The sequence below is a fragment of the Pristis pectinata genome, chromosome 1 (genome assembly GCF_009764475.1).
Source record: "Pristis pectinata isolate sPriPec2 chromosome 1, sPriPec2.1.pri, whole genome shotgun sequence".
NCBI classification, from domain to species: Eukaryota; Metazoa; Chordata; class Chondrichthyes; order Rhinopristiformes; family Pristidae; genus Pristis; species Pristis pectinata.
In genome coordinates this window covers 67,227,297-67,249,474 of record NC_067405.1, presented here as the reverse complement: position 1 = coordinate 67,249,474, position 22,178 = coordinate 67,227,297, and the positions used below count along the sequence as shown (strand labels likewise).

General features: G+C 39.4%; 1 protein-coding gene across 1 annotated transcript; it reads right to left on the bottom strand.

The window, feature by feature from the left end:
- Positions 1-1,039: 1,039 nt before the first annotated feature.
- si:ch211-227n13.3 (uncharacterized) lies at positions 1,040-20,694 on the bottom strand. Its single transcript, XM_052024400.1, has 5 exons — positions 20,556-20,694; positions 18,852-19,414; positions 13,907-13,985; positions 6,475-6,585; positions 1,040-2,232 (listed from the first exon to the last, which is right to left on the bottom strand). Exons 1-5 carry the CDS (start codon positions 20,630-20,632, stop codon positions 1,635-1,637), a joined length of 1,428 nt encoding a protein of 475 aa, XP_051880360.1. The 5' UTR covers positions 20,633-20,694; the 3' UTR covers positions 1,040-1,634.
- Positions 20,695-22,178: the final 1,484 nt, after the last annotated feature.

Sequence of the window (22,178 nt, the reverse complement as noted above, 5' to 3'; positions counted from 1 at the left end):
AAATTCCTTCCTCAGCACATGCCTTCAGCACAACACTCTTGGAATCTGCAATCTCCACTGTTAACCAGTATGCTGCTGTTGCATCTTTACACAGATTTGAAATATAAAGTAAACTTGGGTATAAACTAGATTCTCCATTCATTTCCACTAAAATGGAAGTGTTGCATTGGGGCAGCTAGTAGAGCTGCTGCTTCACAGCTCCAGTAACCCAGGCTTGGGTACTGTTCATGTGGAGTTTGTGTATTTCTCTGGTGACTGCATGGTTTCCTCTGGAGCTCTGGTTACTTCCCACTTCCAAAGGTTGGAAGATTAATTGGCACTATAGCCCCTCATGCATGGTAGAATCTGGGGAGAATTGATGGGAATGTGGGGTAAAAATAGGTTGGGGGTAAGACTGGGCCCATTTTCATGTTTCTATGACTAAAGCTGAACGGCCATTGTCCAATGCATTCTACTTTATAATGAACTCCACCATTAATCTATGCAACTTGCACATTGCCTAAGTTCTTTGTCCACTTCAATTTTACTGTCATATCTAGCATTTCTTTCACTGCAAGTCTGCTGCATTTATAATTCAAAGTACTCATTGGTAGATTTCAGCACATCCACCTGAATCTTCATGCTGTACCTCAACCATCATGCCAAGAATGATCCAAGTGAACTTGCATTCCTTGATGTACCATCATTTCTATTCCTTTCTTCCCTTGTACTCAACTAGTTGATCTTTAACTCATTTGTTACTGCACTACACCCTCAGTGGCCAAGAAAAAGGACAGCAACTTTATGGTAGATTGGAGAGGAAATTGAAGCTTTACGCAAATGGTGGTGATGGCATAGATACCACCTTCAGTCCTAGTCTTCACATCAATGCATATAGAATCTAGTCTCATTTACAAGTAAAAGACACATGGACAAATGGAAAAGTTCAAATTTACAGATTGTTCCTTTACATCTGGAGTAATCTGACAACTGTCTCCATACTGCGATGGTAATAAGCTGGTGCTAAATAAAGACTCTGCAGCTGAACTAACCATTTCCTAACTAAGTTCCCTTTATAGTACCAACATGGTGTATAATTTACTATAACCACTTACCAAAATAGGTATTTTGGAACCATTCTTCTCATTGCAAGACAACTTGTATGTTGGAATAAAATAAAGTTTAATCATTCTTAAACACCATCTGCTACAGCTCAAAGTTATAGCATCTAACCTGGTGACTACAGCTGTACAAGTTTTAACCATGCAACAAAAAAAGGATCTATTCTTGAGGAAGTTCTTCTGTACTGCATTTCTCCCATTTTCATTCAGAACACAATGGGCTTTCAAAAGAATCACAAAGATGAAGTAGTTTCCAATATCTGTGAACATCATCTGCAGGTGATAACTGCAGTGTGCAAGCTGGTGAGTTGGTAAATGCTGGGTGCTTATTTAATTAAGAAACTGCAGTTGGAATGCCCAGTCTTTACCATTTATTTTAAATAAACTACAAATTAATCACTGCTGTTTAAATGCAACAGATCAAATTCTGCAAGAAAATTAAAACTGACAATGCTACAAAAAGAAAACTTAATAGCTATAAATGTGAACAGCATTGTGAATCCTTTAAGGCAAGTTTCAAAAGGAATGAGTAGATTATGTCTCTTTAACCACACTGCCCTGTAAGGTTTGATGTCCAGCCTTTAACTTAGCAATCATAGATGTAAACCCTCCAGGTTTTAACCAACCAAAAGAACTGGAAAGAGGAACTATGGAATTCTTGTTTGGTGTTTCCTCCCATGATCTTGGATCCTTATATTGGGAGTGTAAATTGTTTTCAGTGCAGAACAAAGTTGAAGTTGAAAAGGCACTTGTTTCAGGTCCAAATAAATCAAGTGCAAGCTTATCTTGCCTGGAACAGGTGCTATTCTCGTACTGCATGGACTTACTGTCAGAACTGCAAAACCCACTTTCAATGGTGTTTGAATCGTCTGAAAAACCACAGCCATCTTTCTTGAGCCTGGCTTCTCTGTTCAGGACAGCTGAGGCTAGCTTCCTTTTCACAGACCTGACCTCCAATTCAAATTCAGAGTCTTCATTATCTGAGAGTACACTGGCAGAGGGAGAAGCTTCAGGAAGCATGTAGACAAAGAGATTTTTCTTCCTGGATCTCTTTCTCACCTTCTTTTGAGGCCATTTCTTTCTACTTGCATGAAGAAATTCATCAACCTTTCTCTTACAAGACCGTAGATTCCTGAGATTAAAGTAATACATTTTAATTTATTTTCCTCATACCTATCCTCTTCATCCCAAATAAGGATGCAGCTAAGAAATGTCATGGGGATTTTTGTATAAATTAAATGGGAGGAAGCACTAGTTTGAAAAAAATTAAATAGGGTCAGCTTTGTTTTTATTTAAATACCTGTCTTGTTGGCTGATATTTTGGTCAAACAATTGTATTTGCAACCTGAACTAAGGTTGCCTGCCTTCATCTTCTCACACCTCAGAAGTCCCAAACTAAGAGGCCCTGAGAAAGGCAAGACTCCCATTTCAGCTGGAGGTCTATCACTATTAAGCCATCCAATTACATTGCAAAAATCTAGGCAGAGGTGGACTGTTGAATGATGCAGAAAATGCATTACACAGTGGCACAATAAGGGACCAGTTTCACTAATCTGGCTACCTTCTGACTGGAAACAAAGGCCAGTCTTGACAGTTACTCCAGTAACTATCAATCCATGACTTGGATTTATCTGACCCCATGATTAGATTTCCTTTACATTCCTTTACCTTCCCTATTCCTTAATATGTTTGGTTATCAAATCCATCACTCAAATACAAAATTAACAATACACCTAGCATCAATTTCCATTTGTAGAAGAGTTTGAAATTGTTAACCATCCTTTGCATACCTAACTTTATCCTCTTGACCTAGACTCAAAAGCCAGCAGAAAAATTCTCTTATTCCTTAAACTTATCAGGGAACTATTTATAACTTCTCTCAATTTTGCCCTTATAGTCCACCTGCCCAGTCATAAGCCTAGACTGCATTCCTTTCAAAGAATCTCTCCTTTCCAGGCTGCAGTGCCCAGAACAGAGCTAGCAAGGGTTTTTTTTGTCTCCTCGTATTTTGAGGGAAATTACAAGAGATAATATTCCATTATTCTTTGATTTTCTGTACTCTCCATGATACCCAAATTCTATACTACCTTGTAAATTATAACTAATATACCATGTCCAAAGTGGATGACCTCAGATTTATTGTTTGAAGTCCATTTACACAATCTTGCCCTTTTGCTCAAATACTCCAATTTAACAGTCCATTTATGTTGCCTACAACACCAATTATCTTGGTGTCAATAATAACTTGCACATCCCATTATTCAAGTGGTGAAAAGTTGCAGTCTGTAGAGGCCCTTGCAAGACTTCATTAGTCATATCCTGCTAATTCGAGAACCTGCCCATTATTCCTACTGCACCTCAACCAAATTTCTAGTTTGATCAATAATCTGCCTTCAATTCAAATAACTTTCACCTTTAGACAACAGTCTCTTGACACATTATATCAAATAAGTTCTGGAAGTTCAAACATCTGTAGATAGTCTGTCTTACTATCTTAGTCATCCTTTTAAAAGCATGCAGGTTTATTGCAGGATACTTTCCTGTATTCACTGCAGAAATGTACAATCCTTTCAGGCTTGGAAAAGTCCCGTTTTATCAGCAGAATGCAAACATTGTAATCCCACAACAATACAAAGCTCTTAATATGTACCAGGGAACAGTTTTGGTTTACCTCAGTTTTACTAGATACAGAATGAGGGGACAGTCAACAGTAGATTGCAATACTCAACATCTGGTCTTGAAGGTATGGATGTGGCCATAGTCATATTCAGAGTCAAATACACAAAGCTGAAAGAAATCTGGTTCAATTTTAGGCAAATAGGAAAGAGGAATGGAGGCAGCAATTAGGGAACATGTTTGCAGAAGCCTCAAGACAGTGATTTCAGCTTTCCCAATATTTCATGGAAATTATTTTATTCATTCAGTGCTGGACCTCAAACATGTAATCTGACAATTTACAAACCCTAGAGAGGTCAAAGAGAGATGGTGGCAAAGTAGACAGTGTTGTTAGTGTACATGTAGAAAGTGACATTAATTTCAAATGTTGTTGCCGAGGGCCAGTATAAAGATGACAAAAAGATAAATATTTTGTAATGCAAACTGCAAAAAATGTGATTTTACAAAAATCAAACAGCAAACTAAATGCTAGAGATACAGAGCAAATAAATAATTCCATGTGAAGAGACATGAGAGTTTAACATTTCAGGTGCATACTTGGTCATTGCATGGGAAGGTGCAAGGGAAAGGGAGCAGTTTTAGGATGGACCAGACTGCTGAAAGGTTAAGTGAGTTAAAGGCAAATCTGTTAGTGGCATTACAATAGACAGCAGGAAATGGTCCACTCGAGGCTGAGGATGGAGGACCTTAAGATATGGTTGCTAAATTTGCTGATAACAAAAATAGATAAAGTAGGCTGCGAAGAGAACAAAGGTTATGAAACAGATACAAATAGGTTAAGTGAGTGGGCCAAGATCTAGCAAGTGGAGTATTAGATGAGAAAATGTGAAATTCCCTATTTTGACAGAAAAGGTAAAAACAAAAAGCACATTCTCTGTATGATGAGAGATTGCAAAGTGCTGAGATGCAGAGGGTTTGAGGTATCATAGTGTCTGATTTGCAAAAGGCTCATATGCAGGTACAGCAAGTAATTATGGAAGCTAACAGAATTTATTATTGGGTGAATTTAAATAAAAATTAGGGAGGTTTACTTCATTAATAATGAGCATTGATGAGACCACATCTGGAGCACTTGTCTCCTTATTTAAGGATGGGTGTTAATGCATGGGCAGTTCAGAAAATTCAACTAATACCCAGGTTGTGCAAGTTCTCTTGGAGGAAAGCTTGGACAAGCTGGGCTTGTATTTGCCAGAGTTTACAAGAGTGAGAAAGGATTGAAACAGATCCTGAGGGGTTTTGACAGCATGGATGTGTAGAAGATGCTTCCTCTTATGCAAGAATCTAGAAGTAGGGGGTCAAAGGGTTGCCAATTTAATCCAGACGAGGTGACGTTTATTGATCTCAGAGAGATCTGCTTTCAGAACTCCATTTCAAAAGGGAACTAGAAGCACAGTCTGATTTTGTTTTTTGAAAGGCACAAGCAGATAGATTCACATTAAACAAGGGAGTGAAGGGTTCTCACAGATAGGAGGGAAAGCAGAGGTATGGTCGGTCAGATTAGCCATGATTTTATTAGATGACTGAGCAGGCTCAAGGGGCTGAGTAGCCTACTCCAATTCCTGTTCATACATTTCATGGGGTCATCATTCATCATTGAAACTTAAGTCTAGGACTTTAGTGCCTGTGTTACTAGGCACTGAACTCCAAGTTACTGAAAGATGATGTTATGTTTATCACTAATTCCAGTGTAGCTTCATCTCCTATTGAGTTAGCCTTGGACTTAAGTGTTCAGCAATGTATGTGTGGAAGTTCCAATTTCCTCCCAAGTTTCAATGGCTGAAGGACTCTAGCTCAGCCCCAAGGCAGAACAGTGATGCAATTTTGTGTGCAAGATCACTCAGATAGGAAAAGAGAAATAAGCAATGCACATGTTCCATGAGGTTTGTCAAAACAGTTAATGGAAAGCAGCATTCAAGGGGGCATAGAATTTTGAACAGTGTAGAATACAAGTCAATCAGTAACTAGATGTTAGGGAAAGTCCAAGTGCATCATGTTCTTGACAAAATCCATCTTGAATACTGCAGCTAAGTCAGGTCACAGATACAAAAGATACATTATATCAGTAGTGGCAGTGGAGAGCAGTGTCAAGGTTAATTGATGTCAAAAATGAGAATCATGGGGACAAGTTGCTTAAAACTTTGACGACATCACTGGGAAGTAAATGTCCAAAAAAGGCAATTTTGTCAAAGTTTAAGACAGTTTGATTAATCTAGACTTCTAGTTTGGGATAGCAACACAGGAGAACAAAGATCATAACTACAGAAGGATATTTCTTTTAAATAGATATTAGGAGTAATGAACAAATGAAATAAACTTTAAGGAACAGAGGAAGAACCCCAATTCATGAATACTGCAAATGAGATGATATAGCATTTTACTGATAGATGAATTTCGACATACTGAACAGTATGTAATTTTATAACCATTTTTCAGTTCATGATCATGGGACATCAGGTTATTTAAAAATATTTGATCTAGAATGGCATTATCTTGATGCATTGACACCAGTTCTTTATTGGTCCATATACCTCTAAATCTATTAATGGCTTCATTGAAAAATAGACCCCAGTGTAGTTCTACAAAATGCAATGAGCATTGTTGTTAGAGTGGGAATGCATCTGGCAACAAAATACTTCCTTAGGGGGTAAACAAAAAGGCCTAGAACTCATCTTTGGGAGGAACGTGCACACAATTTTACCTGTGTAGAAACACATGAGGCCTGGAACACTGGGGAATCCATTTCATTGTTTCTTTAGCCTGGGCAGACCCTCGCAGTGATTTCAGGTATTTTACTGGTGACTCAATCTCTCTGCAATTAGAACCGCAACAGAAATTAGAAGATTCAACAATTTAAACTCAATTTAAATGAAGCGAGAAACTCCTGAAGATCCTCTGGTCAGTGAGTATCCGTGGAGAGAAAGTTAACATTTTACGTTGACAATCTTTCATCAGGACAATCTGGTTTAAGTGGCAGGGAAGAGAGTGGGGTGTTGAAAATGAATGAAACATAAATGATAGGGTGAAGATGAGAAAATGAGGTGATACAGATACAGTTGGTGCCAGCTGAGATAGGCTACTCCTTTGCAAATCACTTTTGTTCATTCCACAAAGCTGACCCTGGACTTTGGTTGCTAGTCACTTATTTCTCCATCCCACTACCACTATGACCTCTATCTTTGGCCTCTTGTTCCAAAGAAGTCAAACAGAAGCAAGGAACTGCTTTACACCTTCCATCTGGGCACACTACTGGCCTCATGACCTAAAGCTGAATTCAGCCATCTCAGATAACCAGGATTTCCAGTTTATGTCAGAATTGGCTAGTTCTTAGACAAAGTAATCAGACTACGAAGTTAACTATTTTTCCTCTCTCCATAGAAGCTAGCTGGAAATGTTTAGCAGGTCAGGCATTGTCTTTTATTTCAGCACCAACACAGCCAGTCATCTGGTTTCTCCATCTGATCACAAACATTCTTTGTTCGCTCCACCACCCCCTTCTCTGCCACTTAAAACATGTTTATAACGTTTAATGAAAGCTTATTAACCTGAAATATTAACTGTTTCTCTCTTCTCAGATGCTGAGCATTGAACATTTTCTGATTTTATATCAGGTTTCCAGCATAGCTATTTTGGTTTTACAATAAAGTCAATCTCATTATCAACATGGAAGTAACAACCCAATTAAGAAACAAATACAGATTTTTGTGTAGTTCTAGGAGGTAATTGGCAAAATGAAAAAGCTGAAATTTCAGAAGGGCACCAGCAATTTCAGTCCCAATGTTTCCTTCGTAAAATTAATTGTAAGAATATTAAGAAAAAGTTATGAAGCCCAAAATCAATTCACTTTTGAAGTTAATTGAGCCTTTCTCTGCATCTGCGTCATGAAAATATATTTGAGAATGACTCGTGTTCTAAAGGCTGTCAGGACAAAGCATTGGGAGGCTATCATTTTATCCTGGGTGTGGGGGGTGGGTAAGTGGTAGGCAAAAATAGGATGTGGTAAGAAGAGAAAGGACTAAAAAAAATATACACAGGAAGACAATGATAATAGGCTTATGTAACTTTAAGGTTTCAACCAACAAAACCAAAACACCAAAAAGGCCCAAGATATTTTGTTTTTCTTTTCACTGGTAAAACTCCATGCTGGCAATGAATATTAATCAGGCAGGAACTATTTTTTTTAAAGAATGCTGCATACACCTTAAAAAAAATATGTACATATAGGTACTGATTAATCCCATTTGTTTGTGGGATACACTTAACAGTGATGAAAAGAGCTGGAGTAAAAGGACAGACTAATATGAAAGAATCATTGTACTGTATTTCATTTTGATTCCAAGTGTGCAATCTAATTAAACCAGGGTTAAAAAAGGTGAATACATTGGCTAGAGCAAAAAACAAACTGTTGGATGAACTCAGTGGGTCAGGCAGCATCTCCAGAAGGAAATGGACAGTCAATGTTTAGGGTCAAGACCCTTCATCTGGACTGAAAGAGTAGAGGGGAGATAGCCAGTATAAGGAGGTGAGGGGAAGGGGTGGATCCAGGTGAGGAGGGGTGATTAGCAAATATTCCTCCAGTAGTTTGTTTTTTTGCTCCAGATTCCTGCACCTGCAGTCTCTTGTATCTCCAATATATTGACTATGTTGTGTACAAAAAGTTTAGTTCCATTTTAAAAATCATTGGCAGCTTAAATTAGTGATAATTTGATTTTATGTTACAGTAAAATGAACAAACTTTTGTGCAACTCAGGAAACTGAGAATAGAGGTATTTCTCCAGGAGCTGGAGGGATACAAAGTTGACATGCTATTGGATCACCACCATAGCAAGTGCAATTACAGCATGACAATCAACCATACTGTAATTGCAATACAGAATGAACTTTGTAGAAAATCATATCAAATTGGGCCCATTCTAACATCTGGCAAATGGACACGTAAACACTGATGGAAGGCTTATTGCTATCAGATTGGTTTCTTCTTCAACATTGGTGCCTGGTATCACAGGCTCGACTTGTTGCGTCCCAGTCATAATATGTAGCTGAGAGAAAAATAATTTGGAAAATAAGTAGGAAACAGGACCAAACTGACTGCTTTGCAGGCTGGTATGAACACAATAAACCAAATGGTCTTCTCTCCTGTTTTGTAAAAATTTTTATCCCATGGTGATCCCATTCTGACTTCCATGGTGGAAGTCAGAAACAGGAAGGTAGCGATCACTCTATTGGGAGTATTCTACAGAACCACCCTCCCCCACCTCCACCCCCAATAGCAGCAGAGACACTAAGAAGCAGATGGGGAGGCAAATTTTGGAGAGGTGCAAAAATAACAGGGTTGTCATGGGTGATTTCAACTTCCCTAATATTGATTGGCACCTCCTTAGTGTCAAGGGGATAGATGGGACAGAGTTTGTTAGGTGTGTCCAGGAAGGACTCCTGACACAGTATGTGGGCAGGCCAACTAGAGGAGAGGCCATTCTGGACTTGGTACTAGGCAATGAGCCCGATCAGGTTTCATATCTTTCGGTGGGAGAGCATTTTGGAGATAGTGACCATAACTCCTTGACCTTTACCATAGCCTTGGAGAAGGATAGGAGCAGACAATATGGGAAAGTATTTAACTGGGGGAGGGGGAATTATGATGTTATTAGGTAGGAACTTGGGAGTGTAAATTGGGAACAGATGTTCTTGGGAAAGTGCACAGTGGAAATGTGGAGGTTGTTTAAGGAGTACTTGCATGGGGTTCTGGATAGGTTTGTCCCATTGTAGCAGGGTAAGGATGGTAGAGTGAAGGAACCGTGGTTGACGAGATGTAGAATATTTTGTCAAGAGGAAGAAAGAAGCTTACCCGAGGTTTAGAAAGCATGGATCAGACAGGGCTCTGGAGAGTTACAAGGTAGCTAGGAGGGAGCTGAAGATGGACTTAGGAGAGCCAGAAGGGGGCATGAGAAGTCCTTGGCGAGTAGGATCAAGGAAAACCCCAAGGCGTTCTACACATGTGAAGAATAGGAGGATGAATAGAGTGAGGGTAGGACCAATCAGTGATAAAAGTGGAAACATGTGCCTGGAGTCAGAAGAGGTAGGGGAGGTCCTTAATGAACACTGTTTCGGTATTCACCAGAGAGAGAGACCTTGACGTTTGTGAGGATAGCGTACAACAGGCTGATACACTAGGGCACGTTGACATAAGGAAAGAGGAGATGTGCTGGAACTTCTGAAAAACATTGGGATAAATAAGTCACCAGGGCCGTAAGGGATATATCCAAGGTTATAACGGAAAGTGAGGGAAGAGATTGCTGCGCCTTTGGTGATGATCTTTGTGTCCTCACTGGCCACAGTAGTAGTGCCAGATGATTGGAGGGTGGCAAATGTCATTCCTTTGTTTAAGAAAGGGAGTAGGGATAACCTTGGGAATTACAGACCAGCGAGTCTTACTTCAGTGATGGGCAAATTACTGGAGAAGATTCTTAGAGACAGAATTTATGGGCATTTAGAGAAGCGTAGGCTGATTAGGGACAGTCAGCATGGCTTTGTGAGGGGCAGGTTGTACCTCAAGCCTGATTGAATTCTTTGTGGATGTGACAAAGCACATTGATGAAAGTAGAGCAGTTGATGTGGTGTACATGGATTTTAGTAAGGTGCTTAATAAGGTTCCTCATGGAAGTCTCATTCAGAAAGTCAGGAGGCATGAGATCCAGGGAAACTTAGCTATGTGGATTCAGAATTGGCTCGCTCATAAAAGACAGGGTGGTGGTAGACGGAATGTATTCTGCCTGGAGGTTGGTGACCAGTGGTGTTCCACAGGGATCTGTTCTGGGACCCTAGCTCTTTGTAATTTTTATAAATGACTTGGATGAGGATGTGGAAAGGTGGGTTAGTAAGTTTGCTGATGTAATTAAGGTTGGTGGTGTTGTGGATAGTGTAGAAGGTTGCTGTAGATTACAACAGGATATTGATAGGATGAAGACTGGGCTGAGAAGTGGCAGATGGAGTTCAAGCCGGATAAGTGTGAAGTGATACACTTCGGGAGATCGAATTCGAAGCCAGAATACAAGGTTAATGGCAGGACTCTTGGCAGTGTGGAGAAACAGAGGGACCTTTGGGTCCACATCCATAGATCCCTCAAGGTTGCCGTGCAGGTCGATAGGGTTGTTAAGGCAGCGTCTGGTGTGTTGGCCTTCACCAGACAGGGTATTGAGTTCAAGAGCCACAAGGTAATGTTGTAGCTCTATAGAACTCTGGTTAGACCACACTTGGAGTATTGTGTTCAGTTCTGGTTATCTCATTATAGGAAGGATGTGGAAGCTTTAGAGAGGGTGCAGAGGAGATTTACCAGGATGCTGTCTGGATTGGAGAGCATATCTTGTGAGGATAGGTTGAGTGAGCTAGGGCTTTCCTCTTTGGAGAGGAGGATGAGGCAACTTGATTGAGGTGTACAAGATGACAAGAGGCATAGATTGAGTGGACAGTCAGAGACTTTTTCCCAGGGGGACAATGGCTAACACGAGGGGGCAAAATTTTAAGGTGATTGGAGGAAGATACAAGGGGGATGTCAGAGGTAAGTTTTTTTTGTTTTACACAGAGAGTGGTGGGTGCATGGAATGTACTGCTGGCAGAGGTTGTGGGGGCAGATACATTAGGGACATTTAAAAGACTCTTAGATGGAGACATGAATGATAGAGAAATGGAGGGCTATGTGGGGGGGGTGGGGGGTGGGAAGGATTAGATAGATCTTAGTGCAGGATAAAACATTCGCATGACATTGTGGGCCGAAGGGCCTGTACTGTGCTGTTATGTTCTATACTGGATAGCCATGTACTATTATAAAAGCAAAGTATTGTGGTTGAACTCCGAAATTGAAATAAAGTGGTAATCAAGCTGCAGACACAGAGAGATAGTGAATATTTCAGCATAATGATCTTTCAACAAATTTAGCTTAAATACATCTTAATTATGTTTCTAATATTGCTGCCAAGTATTTTAGAAATATTTGTCTCAACTTCAAATTACACAGGCCACCTTATTTGAGTTGTTAACATGTAATCAGATTTACAGAATATTCAAGCTGTTCCCAACAGCAGTTAACCACAATTTAAAAATAATGTCTCCAATAAGATAAAACCAGGGTGACCGTAGGGATAAACTGTAAACAAGGTTGTCTGGTCAATGAGTGAATAGAGCAGTTCGAGAGCGAGAACACAGACAAAAGATTGCAAGAGTTACAAAATACAGCACAGTAGGATATAACCAGCAGGTCAGGTCATACTAGGCTTGTCCTCCACTCCCAGAGGAAAGTCCTCAAACTTCCTTGTTAACAATATCAAGAATTTATGTTTTTTGGAATTCTATATCTAACTTTGTGAGACAGTTTTCTCAATGGGATTTGTTATCATAAAAGGGAGTATATACTTAGTGTAAGAAGGGTTATAAATTACTTAAATTTTCACACTTATCTACCATGATATGTTTTCATCATTTCTTAATAAATTAGTAAATTTTTACATGTACCAAGGTACAGTGAAAAGCTTGTCTTGCATACAGTCCATACAAGATCAATTCATTACAACAGTGCATTGAGGTAGTACAAGGTAAAACAATAACAGAGTGCAGAATAAAGTGTTACAGTACAGAGAAAGTGCAGTGCAGGTACACAGCAAGGTGCAAGGTCACAACAGGGTAGATTGTGAGGTCAAGAGTCCATCTTATCATATTAGGAAACCATTCAAGTCTTATAACAGTGGTTATAAGTATACCAAGTATATATTCCCTTTTAAGCTGTCCTTAAGCCTGGTGGTACATGCTTACAGGCTTTTGTATCTTCTGCCCTCAATGAACCATAGTCCTTGGTCAACAGCCTTGAAACAGGATATCCTGAGGCTTTTCATCATTGCCGGTGATTTCAACCAGGCCAACTTCAAGAGTGTGTGCTACCAAAATATTACCAGCACTGTCTCCTATCCCACCAGGGGCCCAAATACCCTTGACCATTGCTACATAACTAAAGATGTTTATCAAGCCATGCCCCCACCCACACTTTCATAAATCAGACCTGTGCTGTGCTCCTTCTCCCCCATACAAATGGAAGCTGAAATGTGAGGATCGAATACAGTGCTAGTCTGAGGAAATAGATGAGCTTCTACGTGACTGCTTTGAATCAGTAGACTGGTCCATGTTCAAAGACTCAGCACTCAGCCTAGATGGGTATATCACCGCTGTGACAGACTTTATCAGCGAGTGTGTAGAGACTGTGTACCAAAGAGAACAATCCTGGTGTTCCCAAACCAGAAACCATGGATGAACTGGGAGATCCACTCTCAAGTGAAGTCTAGGACTGCGGCATTCAGATCAGTTGACCCTGAGCTTTACAAGAAAGCGAGATATGACCTCTGTAAAGCTATCAGTGATGCCAAGAGACAATACCAGTCCAAAATCCAGTTCCAGACCAGCCATCAGTTGTGGCAGGGTTACATGCTATAAATGGGCTACAAAATGAAGTCAGGCAGCATCGGCAACAATAGTGCATCCCTTCCCAATGAGCTTAACGCATTCTATGCATGTTTTGAACAGAAGAGGATTGGAATGTCATCACCCACCCCAACAGCCTCCAATGCACCTGAACCCACAGTCACTGTTGTGCACACAAGATCAGTCTTCCAGAGAGTGAACCTGCAGAAAGCAACTGTGTTCTTAGATCCTGTGCAGATCAGGTGGCAGAGGTATTTGCAAACATCTTTAACCTCTCCTTGCTTCAATCTGAGGTTCTCACTTGCTTTAAGGCAATTATCATCCTGGTACCCAAGAAAAACAAGGTAACCTGCCTTAATGACTACTGCTCAGTGGCTATGACATCCACCATCATGAAGTGCTTCAAGAGGCTGGTCATGGCACGCATTAACTTCAGCCTCCCAGACAACAAAAATCTTTTGTTTCACAGACATGGCTGTACCTTCCAGTTTCAAGGCACTTCTGCAGCACTTTATATTTTGTTAATAGGTTTCTTTCATCCCTTTCTGCGTTGCTCATTGCCTCTGCTCCAAATCAATATAATGCAAGAAATAGTTGGGAGTAGCTCAGTTTAAAAGGTCAAATACATTTCCCACCCCCCAAAAAATTCAAAAAACAATAAGAATACTTACCTTCTGTATTTATGCATATTACCTCTTGGCAACAAAGGCTTTTTCAAGACCCATTGGTCACAGGATAAAGAAGTAGGATCTGAAAGAGAAATCTGTATGAAAATGGGAGTTCACTGCATTTTTATTCCAACCTTTGCGAAACTGAAGTTAAATCCAGCAAGCTTTTGAACTGTTCTTGGAATGCTCTTAGAATTTTATAATAGCAAGAAAAGTTAAACATCAATATTCAAGTCCATGCAGTGCACTATGGGTAGAATACATTATCAGTGATGCTTTCCTTATTGATACAAAGATGTGTACGCAATAAAGCATAACTCCACGTTATCACCGACTTGTTCACTGAACCCTTCAAAAAAAAAAATTGTCCTTATTCTGGATATCTGTAAAACAAAGGTCTTCTTCATTTGCCCCCCACTGGACAACTTCACACATGTCAAATCCTGCCCTCTCCTCTGGAGAGCAGCTTGTTTCCCATTTCTCATGACCCACTTCTTAGTGAAGGCAGGCATCCATCATGAAATTCACCACTGGCTCTAGTATGCTAATGCAACCTTTAAGGGACCCAAGGAATAGAAAGGCCCAAACAATCAAAACCCTAAAACTGGCACTAAGCATGTGGTCTACCTGGCAGCAAAGATACATGCTCTCTGGTTTAGCAAAATGAACTACCTGCAGCAGGCACCTCAAAGTACTAGGGAGGTACCATCATTGTTTTTACAAATCCTCAGATCTGTTCGATTGGCAAATCAATATTTGCTCACTCTTCTCAGTCATTATCACCATTAAGCTCTGATTACACTCAGCTAATATGATTCTGATTCTAACTCCAAAGGGCAAGCCACATCATTCACATGCCTGATACCAGACTCCTGAAGCAGCTATTCTATTCCATCAGGATAGAGGAAGCAATTCAAAGATATTCTCAAAGGCTCCATCAAAAAAACTAACATTCTCAGACTTGTGGGAATCCCTGAGCCATGACTGATCAAACAAGAGCAGACTCTGGGATAGCAAGAAAAACCTTAAAACTCTTCATCAGGAGAGCACCACCTCCTACACTACTTGGCCATATACTCTAGTTGTAGCAGAGCCATTATAGGCATTGTCAACTACTCCTGGATTTTGGCTCAATTTGAAAGCAAGTTTTAAAAAACCTAATATAATTTTACGGGATTGCACCCATACATCACTTTTATGGTGCTGGATCACGTACCTCGCTTAATAGTATCAGTTTCTAGGCCAATTATAGGAAACAAGTACTTTAAAAATCTTACATTTAAATTTTCATTCATTTCTGATTTCTGTTTTTAAAAAAAAGTTAACCAGTTGAACCAATTTTAATCCCAACAATTAATTGTTTAATCAGGTCCAATAAAATAACTGGTGTAGATTTCTTACTCAATTTTCATAATTGTGATTTGAATTGTCCCTGCTCTTCATTAAGTTTAATGATTGTAGGAGGGTGCCTTGGGACAACCAACCAGATTGGTATGAAACCATGATAAATCCCTCAGTCTTCGCAGGTAAATTTTAGACTCCCAAATCAGCACAAACACATTATAGCATACATTTATAAAAAGGAAGAATGAAGGTGAGAAAAGCATATACTATTTCACAGCTGTAACACAACACACAGCTGTCATTTTGTCATCTCAAAATGCTTTAAGTTTTACGGGGGGGGGGGGGGGGGGGGAAGGAGGGAAAGAGGGTGAAACATCACGTGCAAAAAAATACATCCGTCTATTTAGAATGGAAGTCAGTGTAATCATGTTACTGCAATACATGCAATTGTAAAAATTAAATCTAATCTTCAAAATAATTTGTTTTGCAGAAATCCAATATTTGTACAAAAATTCTCAATTTCTAAATGCTCTCATACAACTCCTGCTTATTTATGATAAAAACTAACATAAAATTGTGACTAATCTTCAGAGCACTTATGCAAATGGTGCTTTTTTCAAATGCAGCTAATACATGTTATTTTGAAAGTGTATCAGTGTCACCTTTTGGTAACTAGTCACCCCCTGGCATAACTCACTTGGTCTGACATGGTTCAGCCATTTTTCAAATTACTTTTATGGCAACATATCAAGCCATAAGTCCAATAATTAGTCCAGAATTGAATGTAGCAAAGTTATATTTTAAATTCAACTTTCAATAAAGCTGCTTCAATGCAATTAAAGACCAATACACAATTTTCTTATCCTGAAAAAAAAAATCTGAATATATCAGTTAAATAAAGAACTGTGTAGATACATGCAATTGTCAATTCCAAACTTAGGGGAGCATTAGTAGTATCCATCATGGCAAATTATTTCCAATACCTGCTTAGTTTGACATTTACTCAGCATTGCTCACATTTCTGTGGTGGTGGATATAATATCCATCCTGGAGCATGAGCTCGTGAATAATGCTGGTACTTCAATGCAACAGAAAATGTTGCATTGTTGGGGATGCTACCTTATGGCTAAGATGTTAAATTGAGGCTAGTGTTTTAGGCATGGGTTAAAGTTCCAATGGCACTTACTTTTAAAGCAGTAAGTTTTCCTGATAATATTTGTCCCTCAGCCACCATTCAGCAGGTTGTTCATCTCATTGTCATTTTGCTAAGATTTCAATGACATATTCCAATAGGCAATCAAACTGCATTAGCAAACATTTCCTAAATTACTTCAGCTCTCAAACTTGGATCATAAACTGTTGAGTTTAACATGACAATATTTCCAAAATACTTATATTCACATTTAAAATCAGATTGTATTTCTATATGGTACAAAAAAAAGAAGAAAAACACAAATCAATGTGCGTGATATCACACAAATGTTGATCATGGATCTGCCTGATAATTGGCTAAAAGCTAGTTCCTTTTAAATATAAATGGTGTAGACTGGGATAAGAAACACAAGGAGGAATTCCTGAAAGTATACAAGAAAACATTTTTGATTAGTGTGATTCTAGCCCAGAGGAAAGAAACAGTGCTGAATACTGGAGAATTAAGTGCGATAAGTAAAGAATGGGAACTTTTCCACACAAAAAAAAGCATTACAGCCCAAATAAAATCTCACTGCAACAAGTTGGCTAGATTTGACCCCAATAGATTTGAATCAAAAATTAGAGACAAAACAGGAATTGAACAACTTCAGAGTTAAAATTAGATATAGTTGCACAATGGATATTGAAAAGGCATACACAACCAAGTCTCTAGATGAGAAAGATAAACAGTTTGCAATGGATTGATACAAAAGTGCTTATGTAAAGTTCTTATGTAATAATCATATGTTAACTTTATACTAGAAGTACATAAGAAATTAAAATAAAAGGATAGCTACAAAAAGATCAGCCACAAAAAGATCAGCAGCCAAGATTAAAAGGGAACCCATAAAGTATTTTAGAAACAAACAGCAAAATACAGCAAAAGGAGCCAAATAGGAAACAAAAGGAGATATACTTGTTGAGGCTACTAAATTATTTGAAGTTCTAACTCATTTTGCATTTAACCTCACAAAGAACTAAAATCTAACAGCTAAAAGGAGGAGACTGCAGTGACACTGGATAAGATTAAAAAATAGGAGTTTCTTAAAATGTTGGTAAACTTCAAAGTTACGCGGTTTAGATGGACCCCAACTATCCATGGTTGCAGAAGGAAGTAAACATGGAAGTTTTGACAGGAGCCTCTACAATCCTTCAGTCCTCTTTGGACTGGAGAGTGGTGTCAGAGGACTGCAAAGATGCACTTCAAAAAGGGGTAAGTAGATACACAAAGAGGGGAGAACCTCAAGATTCTTTTCAGTGATGGTGACCAATAAACAATCAGATTGTGGTGCACATAACTATCTTCTTCATTCTGTGTGGCCTTCATGTGACTCTCAGCAAACCATTCAGGGCAATTAGGAATGGTTAAAATGAATAATACTAGACTTGCCAGGAACATCCAAATCATGAGCATTTAAAAAAAACTGGTCAAAATTAATTGGTGTTTGGAACAAAAGGCAAGAAAATAGTGAAATAATTTGACTGACATCTTTAATTAATGGCAAGGGTTGACAGTGTTACTTTTGATAAGCTACCATGTAATAGTTGTCAGCAAAAATTAAAATGATTTAAAGGGATGTGGTTCATAGGCAGAAGCCAGAGAGAGTATTTATTATGTCTTTTTTTTATATACCCCCTTAGGGTGAAATACATATAAGAATTGGTTCTACCTAGGGGTTGGAATTTGCATCTGATCAATTAGTAACTTGAATTTGAATTTGAATTTCAAAGTTAGCAGGTGAAATGCCACATCTAATTTTGGTAGGCAATGAAGACAGTACTACAAGGGCATAGACTGGTCAGGTGTGCAGAAGTGAGGCAGATTAAATATAACATCAGGAATCAAGTGGTTGGGCTTTAACGAATAAACAAAATCCTGACCCTCTCCATTATACACGCTTTTTCTTTCAATTTATATATGTTTTTGTTTTTTTTAAAGCAGCTTCATAACATAAACTGACATTTGTTGGATTAACAGTCTAAACCTTGAATCAGCAGCACAATAACAAAACCACAGCATGTCCATAACAGGTACTTTAGATGTTGGCCAGTATTTTTTTGTAACATTGGAATACAGCCAAGGAAATTTCTTATGTAGAATTTTCTGGTAAGAAACAGGTCTACATACCATAGGCTCGTTAAGCTTCCCAATTCTGTATGAACAATCATAAAAAGAAACAGGATTATCTGGTCATTACAGCAAATGATGTTTCTCGCATCTTGCTATGTGCAAAATGTGTACTCCTTTTCACTGTAGTTGGGGATGAGATTGTCAAAGGCAGGAATAAAATAAAATTGGGAAGATTTTCTTCAAACTGACTCCCACTACCTTCACTGCCATATATGCTTTCGTTGTATTTTGTACAATCACTATTTGTTAAAGAGAAAAGGGTGGGGGGTGTAATTATCCTACCATAAGGCTGTTTCTTGCCCGATTCATGTTGCTTTTTCCTGGTTCGCTTTTTATTTACCATTTTCCAAAACATCTTCGAGCATGCTTCACAGGTAACTGTTTCTCTGTAATCTTCTCCAGAGTTAATGGAGATGGATCCATCATCATCATGCAAGGCTTCAGAAGTTTTGCCTTCATCACCAAAGGTGGGGCTTGAGCTTGTGGGGAGAATTTGTCTGACAGCAGAGAAACCTGTCTCCGTGTTTGACTCTGCTTTAACTAGAAATGTGTCAAAGTTTACATCGTGAGTTTTAGCAGAAAGTTTTGCAGTTTCAGCTGTGGTACTGTAGATTCCAGCAGTGGCCACATTACTGCTGCTGTCCTTTGGCATCACATGCTCAGACTGAATGGAACACTCTGTTTTATGGATGTCTTTAGAAAGAAATCTTGTGTTTTTTGGGGGGAATTTCTGCAATGCTACAAAGTTGTCAGAATCTTTGTGTGTAGTGATGCAAGCACAATATTTCTCCTTCAATGTGCCATTTGCAGCTACTTTCTCTTGGCTGCTAAGCAGAGACTTATACCTGCAACAAAAATAAGGAACAGCATAAATATACAAAGAAATCAAACTTTATGATTCATTGTTGCAAATACAGTTATGATTAAGTCTTACTTTCTTCAGCTCATAGTACTAAATAGATACTTGAAGGATGCTTAAATTCCAAGTGAAAGAGTGGGGAGATAAAATAAAGCCAATTTTCACGCTTCTCAATAAAATTATGCAAATCCACCAATGCCAATATCAGTACTCTGCAGCAGGGCAAGTTTGAAGAAAAAAATTCTTGACAAACAAATCAAAGTGTCATGGTTTCATTTGGTTCTTTAATCCTAATTCTCTTTCATAAATAAAACGGATAACCTGATCATTATTGCAATCACTGTTTCTAACATAGGAAAAAATTGGAATGCCAGGACCAATACAGATCCCTGGAAAACAGTGATATTGTAAATGAGAAACCAATAGCAGACCTGGAATAATTACACTGCATCGTTATTCACAGTAAGGGAAGAGATGAGCATGGAAAACATCCAACTATTATTAAATCAGTGACCAGTTCTGTAAATGTAGACAAGGGAATAAAATAATTTTGAAAGTCTAAAGGGAAAATGACTTTTGAATTCATCCAAACTAGGTGGCGTTAGGAGTTAGCAAAATATTGCTTCCTACTAATTTTATACTGCCGGAGTTCTCTTTTACTGAAGCAGCTACCCCTTTTAAAAGAAAAAGTCAAAATGCCTTGTTTTTGTTCTGTTTCCAATATATTTAACGGGTTTGACTCTTTACAACATGATGATTTAAGTGCAGCAACAGTATATTTTTTACCATTGTATTTAGACGTCTGTGTTCCCAAAGCGCTATTACCACTTAAACATAAAAAAAGGAAAAGGAAAACCAGGCAGTGAAGTCTTGAGTTCAATTTTTCTGTTCCATTCACATATCTGCCGGCGTAGCCAGGGGTGGAGCAGCATGAAACAGCACACTTTTTCAGCCAGTTTGCAATTTTGACTACTTGCACTGAAGTAAAACATCCAAACGTAACTCGAGTTACTCGTCACAGAGCCAGTAAAAACACTACTGGGTCGCCTGCGTTCCTACCGCCCTGGAAATTACACGGTGCATTATGTCAAAGAACTAATGTTGCTAAAATTAAAAAAAAAACTTACAACTCTTGGAAGGCGCTCTCAAACTCCGGCTGACTCTGCTGCAAGCTGCCAGCGGCAGCGCTACGCTGCTTCCGCATCGCCCTCAATCGCTCATCCCCCCGCCGGCACGCGCTCTGTGCCGCAGCCCAACCGTCGCTCCCGGGGCGCTCGAGCCGGCCTCCCGCCATTCGAACGCGCGCGCTGAGCCCGCCCGGCTCACCCGATTGGATCAAACCACCGCCTATCACACGCCCTCGTTCCGGCTGTCGGCACGTTGGTTCCCCCTTGCGGTCGGGGGGGGTTGCTGTGAAGTCGAGCGTCGATGTTAAAAGGTTGCGTAGACTTGACACTGGGCGGCGATGGTCAAATCTACCTGACTATGCCCACGGGTTTCCTTTCACTCTCCAGCTTACCCCAAACCCTGCCCGTCACCTTATCCCATCAGTCTCCCCAGGGCGAGCCGGGCCTACACTGGCTCTTGGTAGAGCAAGCCTTCATTTTAAAATGGACCTCGCCCCTTCCTACTCTGCAAAGAAAGCCAATGAAATCCACCGACAAATCTGGGCTCCAGTCGTGGCCTTTTGCTCGTCCTTGGTTTTTCATTGCCCCACCGTTCATTGCATTAAGGCCCTCAGCTTTGGAATTTCTTGACTTAACCTACCAGTCTCTCTCCTCCGAGACTCTTTAAAGTCTACCTCCGTGGCCAATTTTTAAGCATCCGCCCTAATACCTTATTGGTGTGGCTCATTTTTAAAATTGTGTTTGATAAGCAGTCCTTGGGATATTTTGCTGTGCTAAAGGTGGAATGTAAATACAGGATGGAGGTTTGGCAACTAATCTAACCTACAGGTGCCCACATTTGCTATATTCCTTTATTTCCTTCAATCACTGGTCTTGCCTGTCTTTACTAGTTTGTTTCAATCACTGACTTTAGCAGTGCCTTACAAAGCTTTGGAACACATCATCTTCAGCCTCCGAAACAAGCTTGACCCACTGCAATTCACCTGCTGCCAAAACAGGGCCATGGCAGATGCCATCTTCCTGGCCCCACAGACATCTCTGGAGCATCTGGATAACAAAGACACCTACCTCAGACTCCTATTTATTCACTATAGCTTTGCCTTCAATAATACAATTCCAAATAATTGCTAATCCTAGACAACCAGCAACTATCTGCTTTTTAATCAGGGAAGTGGGAGGGAGTTAGCTAAAACTACTGAAGGGTTTAACCAAAACTACTGAAATCACAACCATAAGAATAGCCCATAAATTTGAGGAAATGAAGTGAAGCATGAGACCCTAACCGCCAAAATTTCCTGACATTCCAACAGATCCTGCTGGATCATGAGGGATAATGTCTCTTGATTGCATCAGGTCACTCAGAAAACTAATATTTTTCAGTTCTGTGCAGTTAATACACCTGTGACACCAGCTGCATTCGTTCCAGCTGATACTGATCAGTTGATTCATGGTCTCATCAGTGCATCTGGCATTCTTAAGTCATTAATCAGTGAAGATAAAATGAAAATGCTCATACTAGAAATCTGAAATTATTGAATAAATTGTAAGATAATACACCGACATCTGATAAGAGGAAAGAAGTTAATTTAGACCATGATCATTTACCAGACTTCCTGTAAGTTG